Genomic DNA, 20,098 nt, shown 5'->3' with positions numbered 1-20,098 from the left:
TTGAGTCAGGGGGAAAACAAGCAGAGTGGCCTGTGAAGTTTATTCCCTTCCAGAGCTTGAAATATTTCATCATTTCTGAGACTTGGCACTTTTTTTTTGTCAGTAAATGTTTATAAATCCTCAAGCAAAGTGATGGACTGCATAGAGCTATCAGTCTGTTGCTGTCACTGAGTTCAACCAACAGTGCTTACTGCTGTATTTCTCGATCAATGGTTTGAGTAAGCCCATGCCCTTTGCGTGGCACTATGATACCGACTGGTGGGAGTTATTATTGCAATTTGCTTTTTATGACAATTTAGAAAATTACACAGTGCCTGAAAAACTTCCCAGATTACTTAGTAGCTGGGGAATTCATCTAGTTGCTAGTTATTTGACTGCAGCCCAAGCAAGTATTGCTGTCGAACTCTGGCAATTCTCATGAAGTTGCAGAAATTCACACTTTCTGCCTGTTTCAGATCTTGCCTTGAAATTCCAAGCATTGATTCTGGTCAGAAGATACTTAGTAAATCTGTATTTTCATGCAGTCCAGGGTTGCTATAGGAGAAAAGGGAACTTTAAGTCATCACCTTGCTGTAAGACTTAAAGGGAGTAGGTTGTCTCTGTATCTCTTTATTTTCACAGTTTTCGCTTGGACTCGTGCCTTTCTGAATTTGTCAGTGTGTATAAATTTAATATATGTATTTTATTTACTAGAGGTAGAACAAGCTCTTGTAATTCATTTGAATTGAATAGGCTTGTTGGTTAGGTTTTGTGGATTATTTTTTTTCCAACTTGGAAAAGTTTGTAAAGTAGTGGTGGTAAAAGTTTGTGAAATAGCCGAGAGCTGCGTTTGTAAAATAGTTGACGGTATGCATTTGGAAAGATGCAACGTCATCCATTTAATGGCTTAACTAAATGTTCGTGAAATAATTCCCTTTGTTCTTCATCCTATCTCAAAGGTTTGATGAAGAAGCTTGATGATCTAGAAACACTTAAGTTCCCTAAACCGTACTTGAGTTAAGAAGGTACATACTAAATAACTAAAATAAACTAAATAATTTAAAATACCTAGAAGAAATTCATATCAAAGATGCCATTTAATGTTTAGAAAATGTAAATATGCTGACTAGAATTTCCCCCTAGTTTTGGCAGGGGACTTGGAGTTGTCATTGTCTTTACATGGAGTAGCATTAATTAAGTGATTCCAAAATGGGGAAAAAAAAAAATCAAGTTCATTTTCTAATACTTTATCTAGTATAATTGGTTAGGGAGAGGGAGTGTCTGTTTCTGTTTCAAAACAAATGTGACAGCTCTGGAAAGCAGCTTTTTAAAATCAGTCTGACATATAAATAATCCTTAATCATTAAGTAACAAAAGCATCACTGTTTCTGAAAGACAAAAAAAATTGAAGATGCACTTCTTGCCTTGAAAATGTCTCTTAAGATTACAATTAATATAGCACTAGACCAAAGCAGCAATTCAATTTTACAATGCAAGTTCTTCAGTACTGCTAACAAATTGAATATATGTTTTTAGAATAATTGGCATACTTACTTCCAAATTCCTACCAAATTTTCTTTTTGTAGTTGATATCTGTAGGAATGAAGTCTACCTTTTTTGCTTTCATTGATTCAGTAAATCCATAACTTAAATTTATAGTAACTTGTAACTGTTGGTTTATCTGTTATATTTACTATTAATTTCTGCTTTTTTCCCCTCTCATTTCTTAGGTGTATGATTGCTGATGAGGTAAGTGATATTCCTGTTCCTCTAACACCATTTTTCTTGTTTTAGTGTACTTCATGCTGATGTGACTTTTTTGGTTTGAGAGATGTAGGCAGAAAAGTTGGTAATGAAAGAAGCCTAATTCCCGTGATATTCTAGCAGATAATCTGAAAATATTTGTGAGGGGAAAAAAAAGAAACCTGACATAAGCTTAAAAGAATCTTTGAGAAAACTTAGAAGGTTACTTTTAATTGTATTTAGGTAGGTTAAATCTTTAGGTATTGTTAAATCTTAAAAATATTCAGTTGACTTTTAAAATTTCTTTGCAACACTTTATAACTGCATAGCTAGCTATTTTTAATGGATTAGGAGATATCCCTGGCCCAAAGAGGTAGACTTTGAACAGATGTGCCTTCCAAAGATGAATTTTCTTAAATGCACTGATGAAGTAGTAATAGTGATATTCAGTACTTCCAGACATTTGAAAATTTATATTTTATTCCATATTAGGGAAATCTGAGTCCCATTTCTTCCTACAGAAAAACCATTTTTGTAGTAGAGTATAATGTTCTTGATGTGTTGTCAGTATAAAACCCTACTGAAAAGGAGTTAATGTTTGGGGATTGATATAGTCTCCCTATTCTAATTTGAGATTTCTTGAAACACAGGAGGGGAGAGGGGGAGAGAGACAGAGAGGTGGATTACTGGGATGAAGGCATCTATTCATACTATAAAGCTCTCATTACGACAGGAAATAAACTATTCTGGCATAGAATGTGGAATTTCTGGAAACAGGAGAATATAAAAGCATTTAGGGGAAGAGAAAGGGGAAGCTTGGGAAAAATCAAAATATCAGCAGTAGCTATTTGTTTATTAAAACAAAGTTTCTTATTTCCTTCCTTGAATGAGAAAATAAACTGTGTATAATTATGTTAGCAACAAAAAGTACTGCAAGGTATATTTATTCTGAAGTAAAGCATATATGTCACAATGCAGTAGGTTTGGGACTGGAGGAAGTATTGTGCAGTGGTGTGTTTCTTCTGCTTGTTGACATATCTCTAAAATAAGAAGAAAATATTGGTAAAAGAAAACATCAATATTGTGAACGTGTATACTGTCATGGTTTAACCCCAGCCAGGAACTAAGCACCATGCAGCCGCTCACTCCCTCCTCTGCTTCCCCCAGCACCCCCAGTGGGATGGGGAGGAGAATCGGGAAGGAAGGTAGAAAAAAACAGTAAAACTCATGGGTTGAGATAAAGACAGTTTAATAGGACTAATAGGACAGCAAAGGAAGAGTTTAAAAAAAAATGCATATATATACACACAAAATGAGTGATGCACAGTGCAATTGCTCACCACCAACTGGCCGATGCCCAGCCCCTCCCTGAGCAGTCATTGCGCCCCAGCCAGCTTCCTCCCCAGTTTATATACTAGGCATGATGTCATATGATACGAATATGCCTTTGGCCAGTTTGGGTCCTAGCTGTGCCCCCTCCCAGCTTGCGTGCACTTGCTGCAGAAGGCTCGTGCCTCCTTGATAGCAGAGCCTGGGAAGCTGAAAAGTGCTTGACTTGATTGTAAACAGTGCTGAGCAACAACTAGAAAAGATCAAAGTGTTATCTACATTATTCTCGTGCTAAATCCAAAATAGCACTATATGCATTACTAGGAAGAAAATTAATTATGCCAACCAAAGCCAGACATATACAAAAAGAAGTTATGTATGAAAACTAGAGATCATATAATTACTGTACATATACCTGGATTATGTAATTATGTAAGGATTAAAGTACAATAAAAATAGTATCTTTTTTAAAAGGTATTCTAAAAATATGTTGCCATTCTTTCTTGGAGTGGGGAACAGGCATTTTTCCCCCAGAATTTCAGATTTTCCATGTCATCCATTTCCATGACTGAAAAAGATGTGTTTAAATCAAAAACCAAGACCGTGATATTTTCTACAGTTTTTCTTGTGTCTCATTTTTACAATCTAGACTGGTGATCAGCTATATGGGATCTAGATTTAGTTATGAGTGCACTACTGCCTTTTATTCCCTGCTCAGTTCAACTCAGTTGCCTGGATCATCACCAGTGACTGGGCAGTCTGAGTTAGGGAAACAACTGTGGCAACAAACTAAAAATTATTATTTTTTATTTTTTATTTTTTTTAAATTAGACTTGCTTTCAGCTCGCTCAAGTGCTGCTGGTGACAGAAGGGGAAAATTTTAATGAAAACTTGGCAGTTTTTAATGAAAACTTAGTATCACAGTAGTTCTCTGATTATTTTTCTTTCTAGTAATAGTAGAATTATTCATTATGTTTTCTTCTGTACATGGGAAATCTCCTGGTGATATCATTACATCCCTCCATTTAACTCAGTACTGAGGAAATAAGTAAGTTGTTCTTTTATGTCTGTACCGTGAATAGTTAGATAGCAGCAGATCAACTAAAATATCCACTGGACTCTGTGGAAAACCTGAACAGAATATTTTAAGGCCAGTCTCTGCTTTAGTGTTTAACAGCAATCTGGAATTATCACTTGCCATGTGAATAAGTAACGAAAATAGCTGCATTCTTTGATAAAATCTTGGGGGGGTTATTTTTTAAGCAGGACCCTAAATTCTGCATCTTATATTCATCTGTTGATATTCGTATTCGTAACTCGTTAGATGGAAGTGTTCCTACCTTGGCAATATGAAGGAAGTACTTCCTTGTTAAAGATACAATACACAGATATATATTTACCTTGTCTGTAAATCTGAATTCCCTACTAGATGGGCTTCCTCTCCTGTGTTACAGGATAAAGAGAAACTATTAGCTATGGTGAGTGAAAGCAGTAGTTTATTTTTGCCAACCTGCTGGGTTAAGAGCAGAGTTCTTTGTTCTTCAGTTGCCTGTGCAACTTAGGGTAAAGCTGTCATTTTTGTGTTAAGAAGACATCCCATATTTTTCTTTCCCTTGAATAGTCTTTTAAAAATGTTTTTGGTAGCTTAACAAGTTAAAGAAGTTTGATCTGTACAGTCTACCCTACTAAGGCCCTGAACAGAAAATCTTCTGAAATTAATGGAAATGCTTCTTTTAGCTTTAATGAGCTAACCAGATATAACATATGTGTTAATTCATTTAAAGAGAAGCATCTTCTTTCATTAAAGATGATCTGTGGTAACGAATTGACAATGAAATAGGTACTATGTAACTAGTTCTTTGTTTCCTTTATCTGGTTCTGTCTTTGCAAAACATTTGAGGCTTTTCTGAGTCAAATATGCTTTCCGAGCACAGACTTCTATTTTTAATTCTATTGTTTTCTTTTCTTTTGCCAGATGGGGCTAGGTAAAACAATTCAAGCAATTGCCATTTCCTATTACTATAAAAACGAATGGCCTCTCTTAATTGTAGTGCCTTCATCTCTGAGATACCCTTGGGTTGAGGAGATGGAGAAGTGGATTCCAGAACTCTCTCCAGATGATATTAGCATCATTCAGAACAAAACTGATACCGGGTGAGTAAAACTTGTTATTCTTCTGTAGAAAAGCTTGTTCAACCCATTTGCTCAAGCAGGGCCACCTAGAGCCAGTTGCCCAGCAGCATGCCCAGATGGCTTTTTGAATGCCTCCGAGGATGGGAGGACCCCCACAACCTCTTTGAGCAACCTGTGCCAGTGCTATGTCACCCTTGCAGTAAAAAAAGTGTTTCCTGATGTTCAGAGGGAACCTCCTGGGTTTCAGTTTGTGTCCATTGCCTCCTGTCACTGGGCACCACAGAGAGGAGTTTGGCTCTGTCCTCTTTGCACCATCCCATCAGGTATTTATATACATTAAAAAGATCCCCCTGAGCCTTCTTATCACTAGGCTAAACAGTCCCAGTCACCCATTCCTCGTAGGAGAGGTGCTCCAGTCCCTTAATCATCTTCATGGCCCTTTGTTTTACTCTTTCCAGTACATCCTTGCCTCTCTTGTACTGAGGAGCCCAAGACTGGACACAGCACTCCAGGTGTGGCCTCACCAGTGGCCCACCAGATCAACCTCCTTCAATCTGCTGGCCATACTTTGTCTAATACAGCTGAGGATACCACTCACCTTTGGTGCAAAGGCACGTTGCTGGCTCACGTTCAACTTGGTGTCCACCAGGACCACCAGGTCCTTTTCTGTTAAGCTGCTTTCCAGCATATACTGGTGCACAGGGTTGTTCCTCCCCAGGTGCAGGACTGTGCACTTCTTGTTGAACTTCAGGGGATTCCTGTCAGCCTGTTTCTCCAGCCTGTCAAGGTCCCTCTGGATGGCAGCCTGACCCTCTGGTCTATCAACCACTTCTCCCAGTTTTGTATTATTATATTCCGGTAGTTACTCATCTCATCTGAAATTGATAGGCCTGGTTTTTACAAAGTAGCAAATGCTTGTCTGTTGAAAATTAGGTTACTTCAGCGTGTCTCAAATTGAACATACACAGTTATTTCTCAACTCTGATGAATTAGCTTGTATTCATTAGCTTCAGTGAAACATTTTGAACACATTTTTGGAAAACTTCTGGTATACGTTATAAAATAAGGAAGTAATTACTGTAAAAATTCTATTTAGTGTGAGAAAATTTATAAGTTACAGTAAGTATTTTCTAAATAACTGAAAAGGTCATTATGACCTAGATTTTCTATCTTTAGATTTAATAGCATGAATTCATCAAAGAGAGACTAAAAGTCTTGTGTGTTATTCTACTAACTTTCCTATTACACTGAATTACAAGGGTATTTTTTAGTCTGCCTTACTGTAAATGACTTGGTTGATTTCATGATAATGTCTAGATGTTGTTCTAAAACTTCTGGATAAGGGAGACTGATCTTCATGTTGTCTGGGGAGTATCAGAAAGTGACTTAACCACCAAGATGTGCAGAAGAGACAGTAGCTTGGAACCTTTCTTGTGGCAACAACAGAGATCCAACTGAAAAAGCATTTTAAAAGCTTAATCAAGGGGTAGTTCCTGCTGATAGTCAAAATTTAATTTTATCACAGGAATATGGGAACTAAAATAAGGATTTAATGAGCCTTTTTTCTTTTTTTTTTAAAGCTATTTAGCTTAAATGCACACAAACTTAATGCTTATAATGCTGAATGCAAAAAGGAGAAATGTGGAATAAGGGAAATGTTGGCAAAAGTAAATGGCAAACAGAATTCTGTTAATTTTCTCTTTTAAGATTTTTTTAAAAGGAATAGACCTTAACTATCATCACTTACTTTTATTCAACAGCAAGGGAAGAGGAAAACGGGTTTCTGCTTGTTTAACTCCCAGGAGGCTTCCTAGCTAAAAGTGAGGTAGCTGTTGAACTAATTAATATTTTAACATTAAAAAGTGGTTAATGCATTTGCAAGAAAATGCAAAAAGTACAGCTGCCAAACTTGGTTTAGCATTTTGTTAAATTCTGCTTCCATATGTTCAGCTTTGATTTCTCTCAGTTCAATACTTTGCTTTTCTTCAAAACTTCAGCAATGAAATTTACTGCTTGAATGTTGTTTAACTTCTTAATTTAAAGAGGTTTAAATATATTTGGGCAACAATTTAGGTTCTTATAATTTCTAACTAAATTTGAAAATGGATGTTACTTGAATAAATTGGTTCCACTAAGAATAAATAATTTTATTTGTAATTTTTATCCACCCTTCACAAAGGGGTGGGGGGAAATTCTTGTTTTCCTGGTTGCTACATTTATTTATACAATAACAGCCAGAGTCTGTATTGCATTGACTACAGTGCCAGTGCTCTAACCATTGCCTCTTCTTCCGTATCCGGAAGCATAAATGTGGACATGCACATACTTTCTTCCTGTTCAAAACTCAAAGAAACTTCAACTTAGTTGGTTTTTTGATCTGTGGCTACTGGAGAACAAATGATAATCATGCCAGCAGGGCGGTAGTGTCTGACGGATGGGTAGACCAGCTATGACTCTCATTCTGGTGATTTGTTTGTCTAACAACTTGAAGAGTTCCTGTGCTGCTCAAAGGTTCCTGAAGGGCCGCAGTGCTCTCTAGTGATTTTTAAAAGCAGTTCATGCCTTGAGCCTATGTATGTCTTTAAATTTATTGTTAAGAATAAAGTTCTTTTCCAACTAAATACTAACTTCTATCTTGTGCCTTGTTGATTCCCTGCTTCCAGTTTGTTTGTTTTTATGTTCTGTTCAAGCAAAAAAGCTGGGCGGATAGCTCTGATATGAATGAAGTTTTTTTCAGGTGATGAGGTTCAGCCCAGACTGTACTTTTACAGTACCCAAATGCTCATAGACAGTCTAGTTAGCCATCTTTGGCTGCTGGCAAGCTGACTTTTTGCACACAGAGCAGTGGATAGCTTGCATAGAGACATTACTACTTCAGGTATTTGGGTGGTGTTTACGTAGTGTGCTCATAATGATCTGACTTGCATGTGTAACTTTTTATCTAGAAACTGGATTTGTCCCGTGCGATATTCCAGGAAAGGCACACAAGTTGAAGCAATGCAACCAGATAAATGAACTTCCTTTTAAATGCAACGTATGTCTTCTGAAAATGGTTATGAAATGTATGTGACTTATAAGTGTGAGATGCTACGATGTTTTAAACACCAAAAGCTGTTATTATTAGCCTGACAGCCCACTACTTAATCCAAAAGGTGTCATACATACTTTCTTAAAAAAAATAGTTTGGTATAATTAATTTGCTATATTATTTTTTTCTACAATGAAAATTTACTAAGAAAACTTCTGGATTTTCTCTTTTAGGAGAATATCAACCAGCAAAGTAACGATTCTGGGGTATGGCCTGTTAACTTCTGATGCACAAACTTTAATAGATACTTTGTACAGGCAGAACTTTAAGGTAGTTGTGATTGATGAATCACACTATATAAAATCCAGAAATGCCACCCGCAGCAAGATTTTGTTGCCAGTTGTGCAGAAAGCTCTTAGAGCTGTTCTTCTTACTGGAACTCCTGCTCTAGGAAGACCTGAAGAGGTATTTGACTTACTGTGGTTTTGTTTTGTTTTGTTTTTAAGGATGGTATCAGTAAATGAATAATGTTGTAGTTTTCTTTAATATATAAAATAACATCCATTATGACATCAGACAGTGCACTAGCCGCACTAGGAAGCACAAGTATAAGAAACTAAAACATCTTGTGGTTTGAGCTGATTATATTGATGTTTTACAAACTTGTTTCAAGCTCATGCACAGGTGACTTGAGGCAGTGTTCTTATAAGAAAATAATCTGGCATGTAATAGTCTGACTGTTAGGTGAAATAGAAAATGAAGAGCCTAAGTAGACAACTATTTGTTTCTACTGAGTAGGAGAGTCCTTGGAAGACAAGAATCTGTGTAAAATCTTCTACTTCCATCATCTGATATAGGAAATCCTTTGTTTATCGCTGGGCTTTTGGATGTTGCCAATGTTCCCTTGTATTGCATGAGTGGAAAAAAATATATTCTGTGCTTGTTGCAGTCCAGAAAGACAAATTTTCCTTTGAAGGAGGTTTAACTTAAGGAATTGAGGAGGAGCAGAGAGGAAACCAAAAACCACTTGGGTTTTATGCTGAACCCAAGAAAATTGCCTTCATAAAATGTAGAAATAAACAGAATATTAGAGCTGATTTGTATCTAGGGAGCTTATAAGGGTTATAGAAGTAATACTTTACACTTTAGTATTTCTTGTTGTGTAAATAGAACTTATGCCAAGACCCTTTAATTTGTTCAGGGAGGTTATAACTTGAGAAATATATCCACTGTATGAAAAAGGGCTTGTTGTGTTATGAGTGTTTGCTTAAAACTTTAAAACAAATATTTATATCTATGGGTGTGGATAATTATGAAACTTCCTACCCATGTACCAAAGACATTGCAACCAACCCTGGAAGAAGAATTGAAGTTAGAAAGTGTTATACTTTTATACAGTGTGTTGATACCAAGACCAAGTAAGCAACGTTGCTAAAGGTTTTCAAAGGAAATTCCACACAAGCTGTCCTTGATCACAATAATGGGGTCCAAATTCATGACCAAATGGAAGACAATTTGAGACATTTTTATAGTGATACCAAACATCTGCCACGGCTCATAAGGCAGAGTGTAAGAAGCATTATGTCTCTTTAATCAGTTTTGTCTCATAAGCAGAATCTTTCTATTTAAACTTTAAATGGAATATGTATAGAAAATGAAAAGCATTACTCATTTATAGTGATGTACATTTATAGCAAATAATTACAGGTGGTTTCTTGTTTGGCCTATATCTATGTCAAGATAGCAGCATTTCACTTGGGAGAATAAATTGGGTTTGGGTTTTTTGTTTTGATTTGGTATTTTGTTTGTTTTTTGTTTTCCTTAATACTGCTTTTCAATTCTCTAACATCTGTCTTGAAAGAAGCCTGTGAAGAACAAAATCAGGCTGTAGTAATTTTCTTTTGGGGAGAGCTCAATAGCACGTGGTTAGGTAATATGAAAGCTTAAATGGCAGAAGTGATGTACAATGATGCAGACTTAAGAGGATAGCAAGGACATGCATTTAGGAGAGCGCCTTCTGTATGACTGTTGTCTCTATGCTACCCCCGCTACCCCTCAACAGTGTGTCTTGGATCTAGTATGATCTTTGAATCCAGAAAGCTTTCACAGTAGAACAGCTTGTAAAGTAGGATTCTTTCTGGCTGAGGTTGTCTAAACTGATATTTACCTCCTGTTATTCAACCAGGAAGAAAGGTGTGAAATTTCTGGTCTGTATTGACATTGCCTATTTTTTGAAGTAAAACTTAAGAATGAGTAGGCTTTTTGTGTATTTTAAGAAGCGGAGTATTCATGGAATACCTGCACTGAAGCCTTGCAGAAGCCCATGTACCTGGCAAATGACATATATTGTATTTTTAGGAATAACATCTTCTAATCCATGTTTTCTTGTTCAGTATAAATCCAAGTTGTCAGCACTGTGTTGCGGTGTTCAGGGTGCTCTGTTCTTTGAGGGCTTCCCTCAGTTGTCCTGTCTAAAGACACATGCTTACTCCTATAGAATGTCTTTTGCATGTGTGCCCAGCTGTGTATTTTTTGTGCAACTATTGAATGTAAACTTAACACAATAATCATGTAATAATTATTTCTGAATAGTCTTACATTTGTAGGCAATTTTTCACTATCATTATTTTTTTATACAGCTTTTCATGCAGATTGAGGCACTGTTTCCAAGAAGATTTGGAACTTGGAGTGAATACGCAAAAAAATACTGCAATGCTCGTGTCAGGTATTACCATAGAATCATAGAATGAATCATAGAATGGTTTGGGTTGGAAGGGACCTTAAAGATCTTCTAGTTCCAACCCCCCTGCTGCAGGCAGGGACACCCTCCACTAGCCCAGGTTGCCCAAAGCCCCATCCAACCTGGTCTTAAACACTTCCAGGGATGGGGCATCCACAGCTTCTCTGGGCAACCTGTTCCAGTACCTCACCACCCTCACAGGGAAGAATTTCTTTCTAACATCTAATCTAAATTGACCCTCCTTCAGCTTAAACCCCTTACCTCATGTCCTGTCACTACACTTTTTTTTTTCTTTCTTCTTTATACTTTATATAGCTTTTATATAGCTTTATACTGGCTTAGTTTTTACCAATTTAATCTGCTGATGTTGTCTTGAAGATTTTTTTTTTTTTATTACTATGCTTGCTAATTTATTTTCCTATGAGTGTCTTTGATTTTCTTGTCACGTTAAGTGAGAGAACCAGTAAGTAGTACCTCTACTGCTGTATCATACCATCTTGCTTGGAAACCCAGGATCAGATGCCATCTCCTCGATCAAAGAGGACTGGAAAAAGGATTAAATTGACAGGAGACTTTATTTGAGGACAAAATTGGAAGCTATTAAAATTTGAAATAAAATTTAAGTGCCAGCATTCTGTGAAGTAAAATGATTTACAAATGTACTGTCATTAGTATGAAGTGCATAGGTTTTACCTGTAGAGCTGGAGTTTCAGCTACAGCCGAAACTTAGGCATTTGATTCTCAGTCTTATGCTCATATCAGATAATAATTTACATATCTTTATTATGGGATCCAGTCTTTTTGCTATCCCACCATACTTGGGTGGGAAAAAAGTCCAATACTTGTCTCTGTATTTTACAGATTGACTGAATAAAAGTAAAGGTGTAAAACTCCCAAAAGCACAGTAGTCTGTTTGTAATTCTGTTTGAGGGATTGATTATAGGCATTGTAAGTTCTTGTCCACCACCTTGCCTTCAATTTGCTAGATAACATTGCTCATTACTCATTTTTCCCCATATATGCCTAATGAATTTTAACCCATTTTTGTCCCTTGCCTCTTTCATAAATTTTCATGTTTTATGTTTTTAAGTTATTAACTTAAGGAGGATTCATTTCCCTCCGACTTGCTTCCCTCAGTTTTAGTTTAATGATTGTTTTTTTTAGCTATGTTCTAAAACAGAGGGGATAAAAAAACCCCTCTGATTTAAAATGCTTAGTTTTACCCATCTGAATCTATGTTACAATCTGGAATGAAAGAAGTTATGAGAAGGGAAGAACCTCTAAAAAATTTCTTAGCTAAAAGATTCCTTATCTACAACTTTGCATATATTCAAAACAATAGAGTTGTCAGCTAAATTGGCTAGCATTTAGATTTAATTTTTACAGTAATAATTACATGGTTTCATTTTCATATAACTTGTTTATTCATAGAACAAGTTCATATAACTTGTTCATTTTCATCACTTGTTTTTCTCCCTCCATCATACAGATTTTATCATCATTTAACTGCAAATAATATGGAAGAGTGCTGTCTAATTTTCAGACAGAGAAATGCTATTTTTTCCATGGTGTTTTGACTGAATGCATCTGTAATTTTCACACCACAAGTGTGCGTGGGTACAGCATGGTTAGCTACTCAATCATAGATGATTATCTTATTTTTGGAATACCATGTAATAAAAATCAAGGTCAGGGTTTGGCAAGCTTTCAGTAAATAACTTTGTCTTCATGACTTGGCTGAAACAAAACATCCTATGGTAATAAACTTGATAGGATTATTTTATGCAGCCAGCACTTTCTGTGTAAATGTTGTGAGTTTTTTTACTTAGGTGTTCATAGACACCTGTTTCTAAAGATGAGGTCCAAAGTATTTCTGTGAGGTTTTGCCTACCATTTATTTTATATCCCCAATGCTCATGGTGGAGGGAGAAAACCTTTCTAAGGACAGCCATATAAATAGACCAAAGAAAGGATGTGAGCAAAAGATGTTGCTGTCTTCTGTCTATGTAGCATTCTGAGTGTGTTAAGCCAATACTTCACCAGTGTAGAAGTGAGTCCCTCAGCCCCTTTTCCTGAATGATTATAGGCAGCAAACTAGAACACTGTTGATAAGCTCAGTAAGGCTTAAAATTCTCTAAATGATGTTTTTTAAGAAAAACAAAACACACCAGTAAAATTACATGCTTGCAACATACTCTCCTGGCCTTGGAAAATGCTACCTGGACTCCTCTCCAAGGGCAGCAAAATCTGTCATGCTCAATATTTTGTTATCTCTTGGCAATGTTGACAGAGAAAAGCTGCTGTTCCTGCTGCAACACTTCCTTAAAAACAACAGAGCAAAGAAAGCATAAGGAAGCCTAAGTTAATAAATTTTTTCTCTTTTCAACCTTTAGCTTTTAAACCTTAAACCTACTTCCTCTATTTAACCTTGCTCATTAAATAGCATTACATTTAAAGATGGTACCTTAAGCTTTAAATCCTGTCTCTGACTGTAACTAGAAGGGAGTTCTCAGGGAGGGAAATATTAATGGTGATATTTGCAACTTTCATGATAGCTTCCCTGTCAGCTGTTCCCCTCTATAATATAATAGAGAACATTTTCATGGTGGTATATTATTCTCATTAGTCCATTGAAACAGGAGTTATAAAATTATACCTGAAACTTCTGCTTCCTGTAGAAAGGGAAGCATAGCTGGGATGATAGAAAGGATTACATGCACCTGATGGGTAGTAGTGCCTGTGGGCAGCAGTATCTGCTGGGAAATTGAAACAGCTCTGACTTCAGCAGTGGAAGGAATCAGACAGAAAGCAATCATCTCTGGTGTAAACAGGAACACCAAGTGTTGTTATCCAACACACCTTCATATCTAGTAGTGTGTTTTAAAATGAATTACGTACTGAAGGTTTCTACTGAATTTGGAAGAGCTAGTTTTTACCCTCAGTGTTAATTTTTCATTTTCAGGTTTTTTGGTAAAAGAATTCAATGGGACTGTAGAGGAGCTTCAAATTTAGAAGAACTACATCAACTTTTAAGTGAAATAATGATCAGAAGACTGAAGAATGATGTTCTAACTCAGTTGCCTCCCAAAGTTAGGCAGCGTATTCCCTTTGACCTCCCACAAGCTGCAGCTAAGGTGCATTTTCCACTAAAACCGCATTTGTTAGTAATTAGTAGTATCTATGTATTTGTATGTATGCCTGTGTATTATATGTAGTTATAAAGAATGTGTGAATATATAGCATAGTATCTCTGTTACTCTTTATAAAATGTAACATGAAGAACATGATTATAGCACATTTTTTGCATCATTTTGATTTTAGTACAATCTTCTTCCTTTCACTTAGATTTTGAATCCTACAGTTACTTTTAGCCAAATGGGATAGAGTTCTCAAAAGCACTCAGTTCCTAAACATTTCATGCTTGAAATGTACATGTTGAGGTAGAACATGCTTTGTACTATATATCTAACCACTGATCTCTTCTCCCAATTAGAATTTGAATACCACTTTTGCAGAGTGGGAGAAATTAATGAGAAATCTGAATTCAGATGCCACTGAAAGCCACTTTTCTCAAGTCATGAATCTAATCACACGCATGTATAAAGAAACAGCCATTGCCAAGGTAAGCACGGAAGTCTCCTCTTGTTATATTTAAAATACCCAGTGTGTATTTAACTTAATAAAATTAGTTGTATTGGCCTGAATACTAGATGAGGTTGGTTGGTTTGTTTTGTAATCACGATGTGAAGAAATAGTCTCTTTTTCTTTGTATGTTTATGGAATAGGCTGAACCCCATTATAATGACTGAGCTAAGTGTTAAAACTTTACTGATTACATATCCACCAAGCTGGCCAAGACTGTCCAGACGTAGTCTCCCAACAGCACTAAATGTGTCTCACAGACTTAGGGATATACTGAAGGTGGATATTTCAGGGACCGACTTGTGTGTCGGTAGCTGCTGCAGCTGACCCAGGACAGTGCTGATGCAGCCCTTACGCAGGCTGCATTTTCTCAGTACTGGTTCTCCCCATGGATAAATGTGGAAGAACATTCCCCTCTAGCCAGTCTCTTTATTTTATCAGATGGGACCCCTGTTCTGTATTTTCCTCCTATAGTACTGTAGCTTAAGATGTGAAGAAAAACAAGTTAATAACCAAAATCCTTTACATGCCTACTTTTAACCTGTTATCAGGTTTCATTATGCTCACCTATTTGTAGAAAAGAATAGGGGGAAAAAAAAAGTTCTGCTGGCGCAGTAAGAGTTGAGAATCTGACCAACTTCAAATTTTTCTCTCCTTATCTTAAAAATATCACTGTGGTTTTATTGCTATTTCTTCCCTACTTTTCTTTTAATCCATTTCAAACAGGACATTGAAAGACAAAAAAGAGAAATCTGAGGACTGCTGCAGTGGGTGTTGCATTAACCATTGATCACTGATAAATGTTATTATCAACTGTCATTATTTTAATAGTTTTTGTAAAATATACTGAAAATTATGTTTGACACAAAAGAATTCTATGAATGTTTAAATAGAGAAATCTTATGATTACGGTATCATGAAAGTATCAAAATTATTATTTCAGTTTTGATATATGGCTTTATGTTGGTGCGGATACAGAAGTTCTGATTAAACAATACCTTGTCTGTTTGAAATGTGTTTGGGCAGAAATCAGTTTTGGGTTTGGTTTTGTTTTGTTTTTTAAATATGGCTTAAAACATCAAATAATGATGTTCTAACTAAAAGGGGTTTTATCTACATCTTAATCTGGAAGAATTGCCATGTGATTATGTGATCTTTTGATAAATGGAGGTTTTCTTTGAAGGAATGAGAGAAGTTTCTTGAAGACAGAAAGTTGTGGTATTTTTTTAAACAAAATTAATTTGAATAATTTTATACTTATTAATGTTAGTGTTTGATAAAGTCTTAAATGGATAACAAAAAGTATGGAAATTTAACTTTTCATATTACAAGAAATTGAAAGACATTAAAATAACTGTCTTTTTGAACATTTTGTATGTCTAACTAATGAAAACGCACTTTCTTACTCCAGGCAGGTGCAGTAAAGGACTATATCAAAATGATGCTTGAAAATGACAAACTGAAGTTTCTAGTTTTTGCTCATCACTTAAGCATGCTTCAAGCCTGTACAGAGGCAGTTATAGAAAATAAGGTAATGATTTAACAAATGTGCACCCATTGCTAGGGAATGGTGGCTAACTTTGCTATTTTATATTGTTATGATTTTGCAAATGCTTGGAATTTTAATAAATCATGTCAGGGAAATTACAGATTCTTCTGAGGAATATTTCATTTTAAGATCTCATGTTTGTTCTGTCTTCTCCTTTTGTAAACAAGGAATGCTAAGTCTACATCTCTCTAGATAGAGGCTTAATTGTAAATCAAAGGGCAAAAAAGTACTGATGTGTCCCTATCCCCATGACAGGAATAGAACAGATGTTTTCATGTTTTTTATTGGGGATCAGAGGGTGATTGGGTCCAAAAATGGACACTGATAATTTCATTTTGTCACTATTATGTGTTATAGGTTCGCTACATACGAATAGATGGAAGTGTTCCTTCCGCAGAAAGAATACATCTTGTTAATCAGTTTCAGAAGGATCCTGATACCCGAGTTGCTATTTTGAGTATTCAGGCAGCTGGTCAGGTAGGACAAAAAACCAAATATGTAAAATCAGAAACTTGAAGAATATAGATACTGAAGTCATTGTTAACTGCAGTGATTTATTGATGGCAGTTGATGCAATATGTCTTTTGTAGACTCGTGTATTAATTTTTTGCATTAATCATGTTAACTGTTTTAAGCCTCTATTGAAATTACTTGAGTAAAATCAAGATAAGCAGCAGCATGTAATTCTTGAATAATAAGTAAAACCTCAATTTTTCTAAAAACACCAGATTAATAAGAAATAAATGTTACTTCCATAATGAAAAACAATATGCAATCTTGACACAATACTCAAGTATTTTCTGAATCTTGTTAATATCAGTCTGAGGCCTAAGGAAGAAATTGGTGTGATAGGCCAATCGTCTGTCCAGGTGATCCCTCTTATTTCCATATAAAAATGTTCTGTACAACATTTAGCTTTGTTTTACTTCAGATATTCTGTTGTTTGTGTGTGGAATCTTTTTTTCTAAAATGCATCTGCTTATTTTGTTTAGGGTTTAACTTTCACTGCTGCTACTCACGTTGTGTTTGCTGAATTGTATTGGGATCCAGGCCATATTAAACAAGCAGAAGACAGAGCACACCGAATTGGGCAGTGCAGTTCTGTGAATATTCACTTCCTTATTGCAAAAGGAACAATGGATACTCTTATGTGGGCAATGCTAAATCGCAAGGTATGTGTGGAGTAGAACCGAGCAATCGAGAACTCGCTATGGTTAAGATAGCGTTTAAGTGCGTGTGCCAAATAACATTCTTGCTTATCTAGAGCAGTATCCTACTATAAGACAAATTGATAGACCTAGAATTGCTAATCATCAAAATGTCTGTGTCTGTTCCAAATTAGTCTTTTCTAGCTTTTTACTCTTTGTTTAAGATCCACATATAAATAAGGTAACTCTTTGCCAAAATGAATGGGATGGTTCACATCTACAGAATCATTGTTTTATCTTCCTTCTAGCTGCTTTTTTTTTGTTCTGATTGTTCAGTTTACAATTTTAAGGTTTTCTGCACAATAACAACAGCTAGAGTTTGTTGGGTTTGTTTTGTTGTTTTTTTTAACTGTATGAATGCTGTGCCTCAACTTCATTTCTGATGCAGAAGCATTCTCAAATAACTCTTCCTTCAGTAGACCCAAGATTACTGTAATCTTATCTTCTGTTGCCATTTTCCTCAAGTATTACCCAGTCCTTGTTAGGAAGAGTAATTCCATCCTTTCTTTCCTTACGTGGAAGATCTTCGAGACTTCATAGGACTAAAAAAATAATTTGGCTGTTTTGCTTTTGTGACCTTTTTGTAGACTTTGATACCATTCATTAGTGTCTTGTTTTGATAACTGAGGTGTATTAGTATTCTGTCAGCTCTTGTTTTCTGACATTTCCAGAAGTGTCAACATAGAAGGAACTGCCTTTTAAACTCTGGTTATCAGAATTGTTTGTGATTGTGGTTACACAGGTTTTCTTCTGATGCAAATGCCAGCTTACAGTTGTTCCTGTGTTTGGCTACCCCTGTGTTGTAGTAGTTCAGTTGTTTGTGTTGATACAGTTACTATAATGAGAAACTGATAACCATTTTTTTTTCTTGCCAATATATTCCTCCTGCTGAAAAGTAATTACAGCTTAAAGAATTTAAGTACTGCAAACTGTATTTGACATTGAGTTGGGGAATGAAATTCTGTGTTCTAATTCCTGTAGGTACTTGAAAAAAATCTCAGTCAGTCCAGTACATTAAGAGTCTCCTTAAACATGGTGCAGATGGGTCTCAGTAATTCACCAACAATTTACCTTACAAGTTCTGTCACTAAGCTGCTTCTTTCAATTAATTCTGCCTTTGTTTGTCTCCAAGTGCCAAGCAAAACACATAAAGACTGTAGGAGATGTACAAAATATTCTCTTTTAACTTCAATAACGACTGACATTTTGCATATACCTTTTCACAAGTCGTGGAGTGTTAAATACGCTACTTACTGTTATTCTTGCAGAAATGGCTGTTGGAAGAGGAGTGATTTTAATCGCTTAAGTTATTTTGAATTACTGTAGAGTTTCTTAATTTGCAAATGCTGAATTAAGTTTGCAAAGGAAGTAAATTGAGTGAGTATAGGTAAATAAATCTGTTCCAACACGTGAATTCCTTTGAAACTTTATGCAAGTCGTCTTTCTGCAGGCCAAAGTTACAGGCAGCACCTTGAATGGCAAGAAAGAGAAAATGCAGGCTGAAGAAGGTGATAAGGAGAAATGGGATTTCTTGAGTTTTGCTGAGACCTGGACCCCAAATGAAAGTATAGAAGATCCAAAAAATGAACTTTTATTTACGCGTGTAAGACTCAAAACATGTTTTTCCTGTTTTCTTTCATTTTAAAAAATGGGTATAAATATAATCTACAGGCTTCCAGTGGGTCCTTATGTTATGTTTAGGTGACTGACCCACCCTCAGAGTCAGATAAGACTAAGTAATTTCTTTATTAACTGTGCTGAATTTAATTGGCTATTATTTTAAAAAACTATGTTTAAAAGCCTTTCCTTGTAATACGCATCATCAAAAAAGGCACATAGCAAACCTGTTCTGTGTATTTGTTTTCTAATAGTGCTATTTTGAAATTTTCATGAGAATATTGAAAATACTTTTTACAAAACAGAAGAGGAATGTTAAATTGCTTTTTCTGTTCTTTGGTCTTAAAAGAAGCTATCTTTTGTATCCATCTCCAAAGTAAAAATAACTTCTCATATTAGCGAGTAATATTAATGGAGAAAAATCATAATTTTAACAGCTTCTGATGCAGCAATTGTAAATGGGGTTTACATATTGCTTTCCTTATTGCCTAGTTTGAAAAGGAAAGACAGCATGACATACGTTCGTTCTTTTCCCCCAAATCCTCCAATGAGAAGAAACGCAAAATATTTTCTGATAATGAATCATTACATAAGGATTCAGAATCTTCTGAAGTCACAAAAGAAGAGGATGCAGAGGAGAGCAATGAAAACCTGGATTCCACCAGAATAAGTGATGTGGATACAATTTGTCATGAAAGTACATGTGAACCTGAAGCTAAAAGAGCAAGAAGCATAAGTGGATCTTCTCCAGTGAACTCCAGTAAGAAAAAGAAAAAATCTTTGACTGGAAAAAAGCCCTCTTTGTTTTCAGAAAAAAATAATGAAGTCCTTCCTTGTGGCTTAAATACTTCCAGCAAAAGTACAGCTTTAAATGAAGTTTGGCACTGTAGTGTTTGCACTTATAGTAATAACGAATTGCTCCCTTACTGTGAAATGTGCAATTGCCCTCAAAGCAGTAGTGGTAAGTAACGTGTGCTGCAGAGAAAAATATGCATTTTTCATTTCAGTTGTGATTAGTTTCAGAAAATACAGTATTTTTGAATACATGAATATACACAAATCCAGGAAAAATATGAAGAATGGTGTCTTTACATGAACAGATACCTGTTAAGTGATTCTTCTTAATTGTA

General features: G+C 35.7%; 1 protein-coding gene across 9 annotated transcripts in view; it reads left to right on the top strand.

Moving 5' to 3' along the window:
• The window catches only part of ZRANB3 (zinc finger RANBP2-type containing 3), a 51,094-nt gene that overhangs the window by 19,212 nt on the left and 11,784 nt on the right, over window positions 1-20,098 (top strand). For 7 of the 9 annotated variants that reach the window (XM_075757207.1, XM_075757214.1, XM_075757206.1 and 4 more), the window contains exons 3-13: window positions 1,710-1,728; window positions 5,027-5,205; window positions 8,446-8,677; window positions 10,852-10,937; window positions 13,915-14,086; window positions 14,446-14,574; window positions 16,006-16,125; window positions 16,501-16,620; window positions 17,136-17,315; window positions 18,802-18,954; window positions 19,461-19,929. In XM_075757207.1, the coding sequence (XP_075613322.1) occupies window positions 1,710-1,728; window positions 5,027-5,205; window positions 8,446-8,677; window positions 10,852-10,937; window positions 13,915-14,086; window positions 14,446-14,574; window positions 16,006-16,125; window positions 16,501-16,620; window positions 17,136-17,315; window positions 18,802-18,954; window positions 19,461-19,929 (1,859 nt within the window). Of the gene's footprint in view, window positions 1-1,709; window positions 1,729-4,480; window positions 4,530-5,026; window positions 5,206-8,445; window positions 8,678-10,851; window positions 10,938-13,914; window positions 14,087-14,445; window positions 14,575-16,005; window positions 16,126-16,500; window positions 16,621-17,135; window positions 17,316-18,801; window positions 18,955-19,460; window positions 19,930-20,098 lie in introns of all 9 variants that reach the window. The other 2 variants (XM_075757212.1, XM_075757213.1) reach the window with 2 other exon arrangements.

Source organism: Balearica regulorum, chromosome 6, assembly GCF_011004875.1.
Source record: "Balearica regulorum gibbericeps isolate bBalReg1 chromosome 6, bBalReg1.pri, whole genome shotgun sequence".
Lineage (NCBI taxonomy): Eukaryota > Metazoa > Chordata > Aves > Gruiformes > Gruidae > Balearica > Balearica regulorum.
The sequence above is the reverse complement of the archived record's forward strand: the minus strand, read 5'-3'. Positions and strand labels throughout refer to the sequence as shown.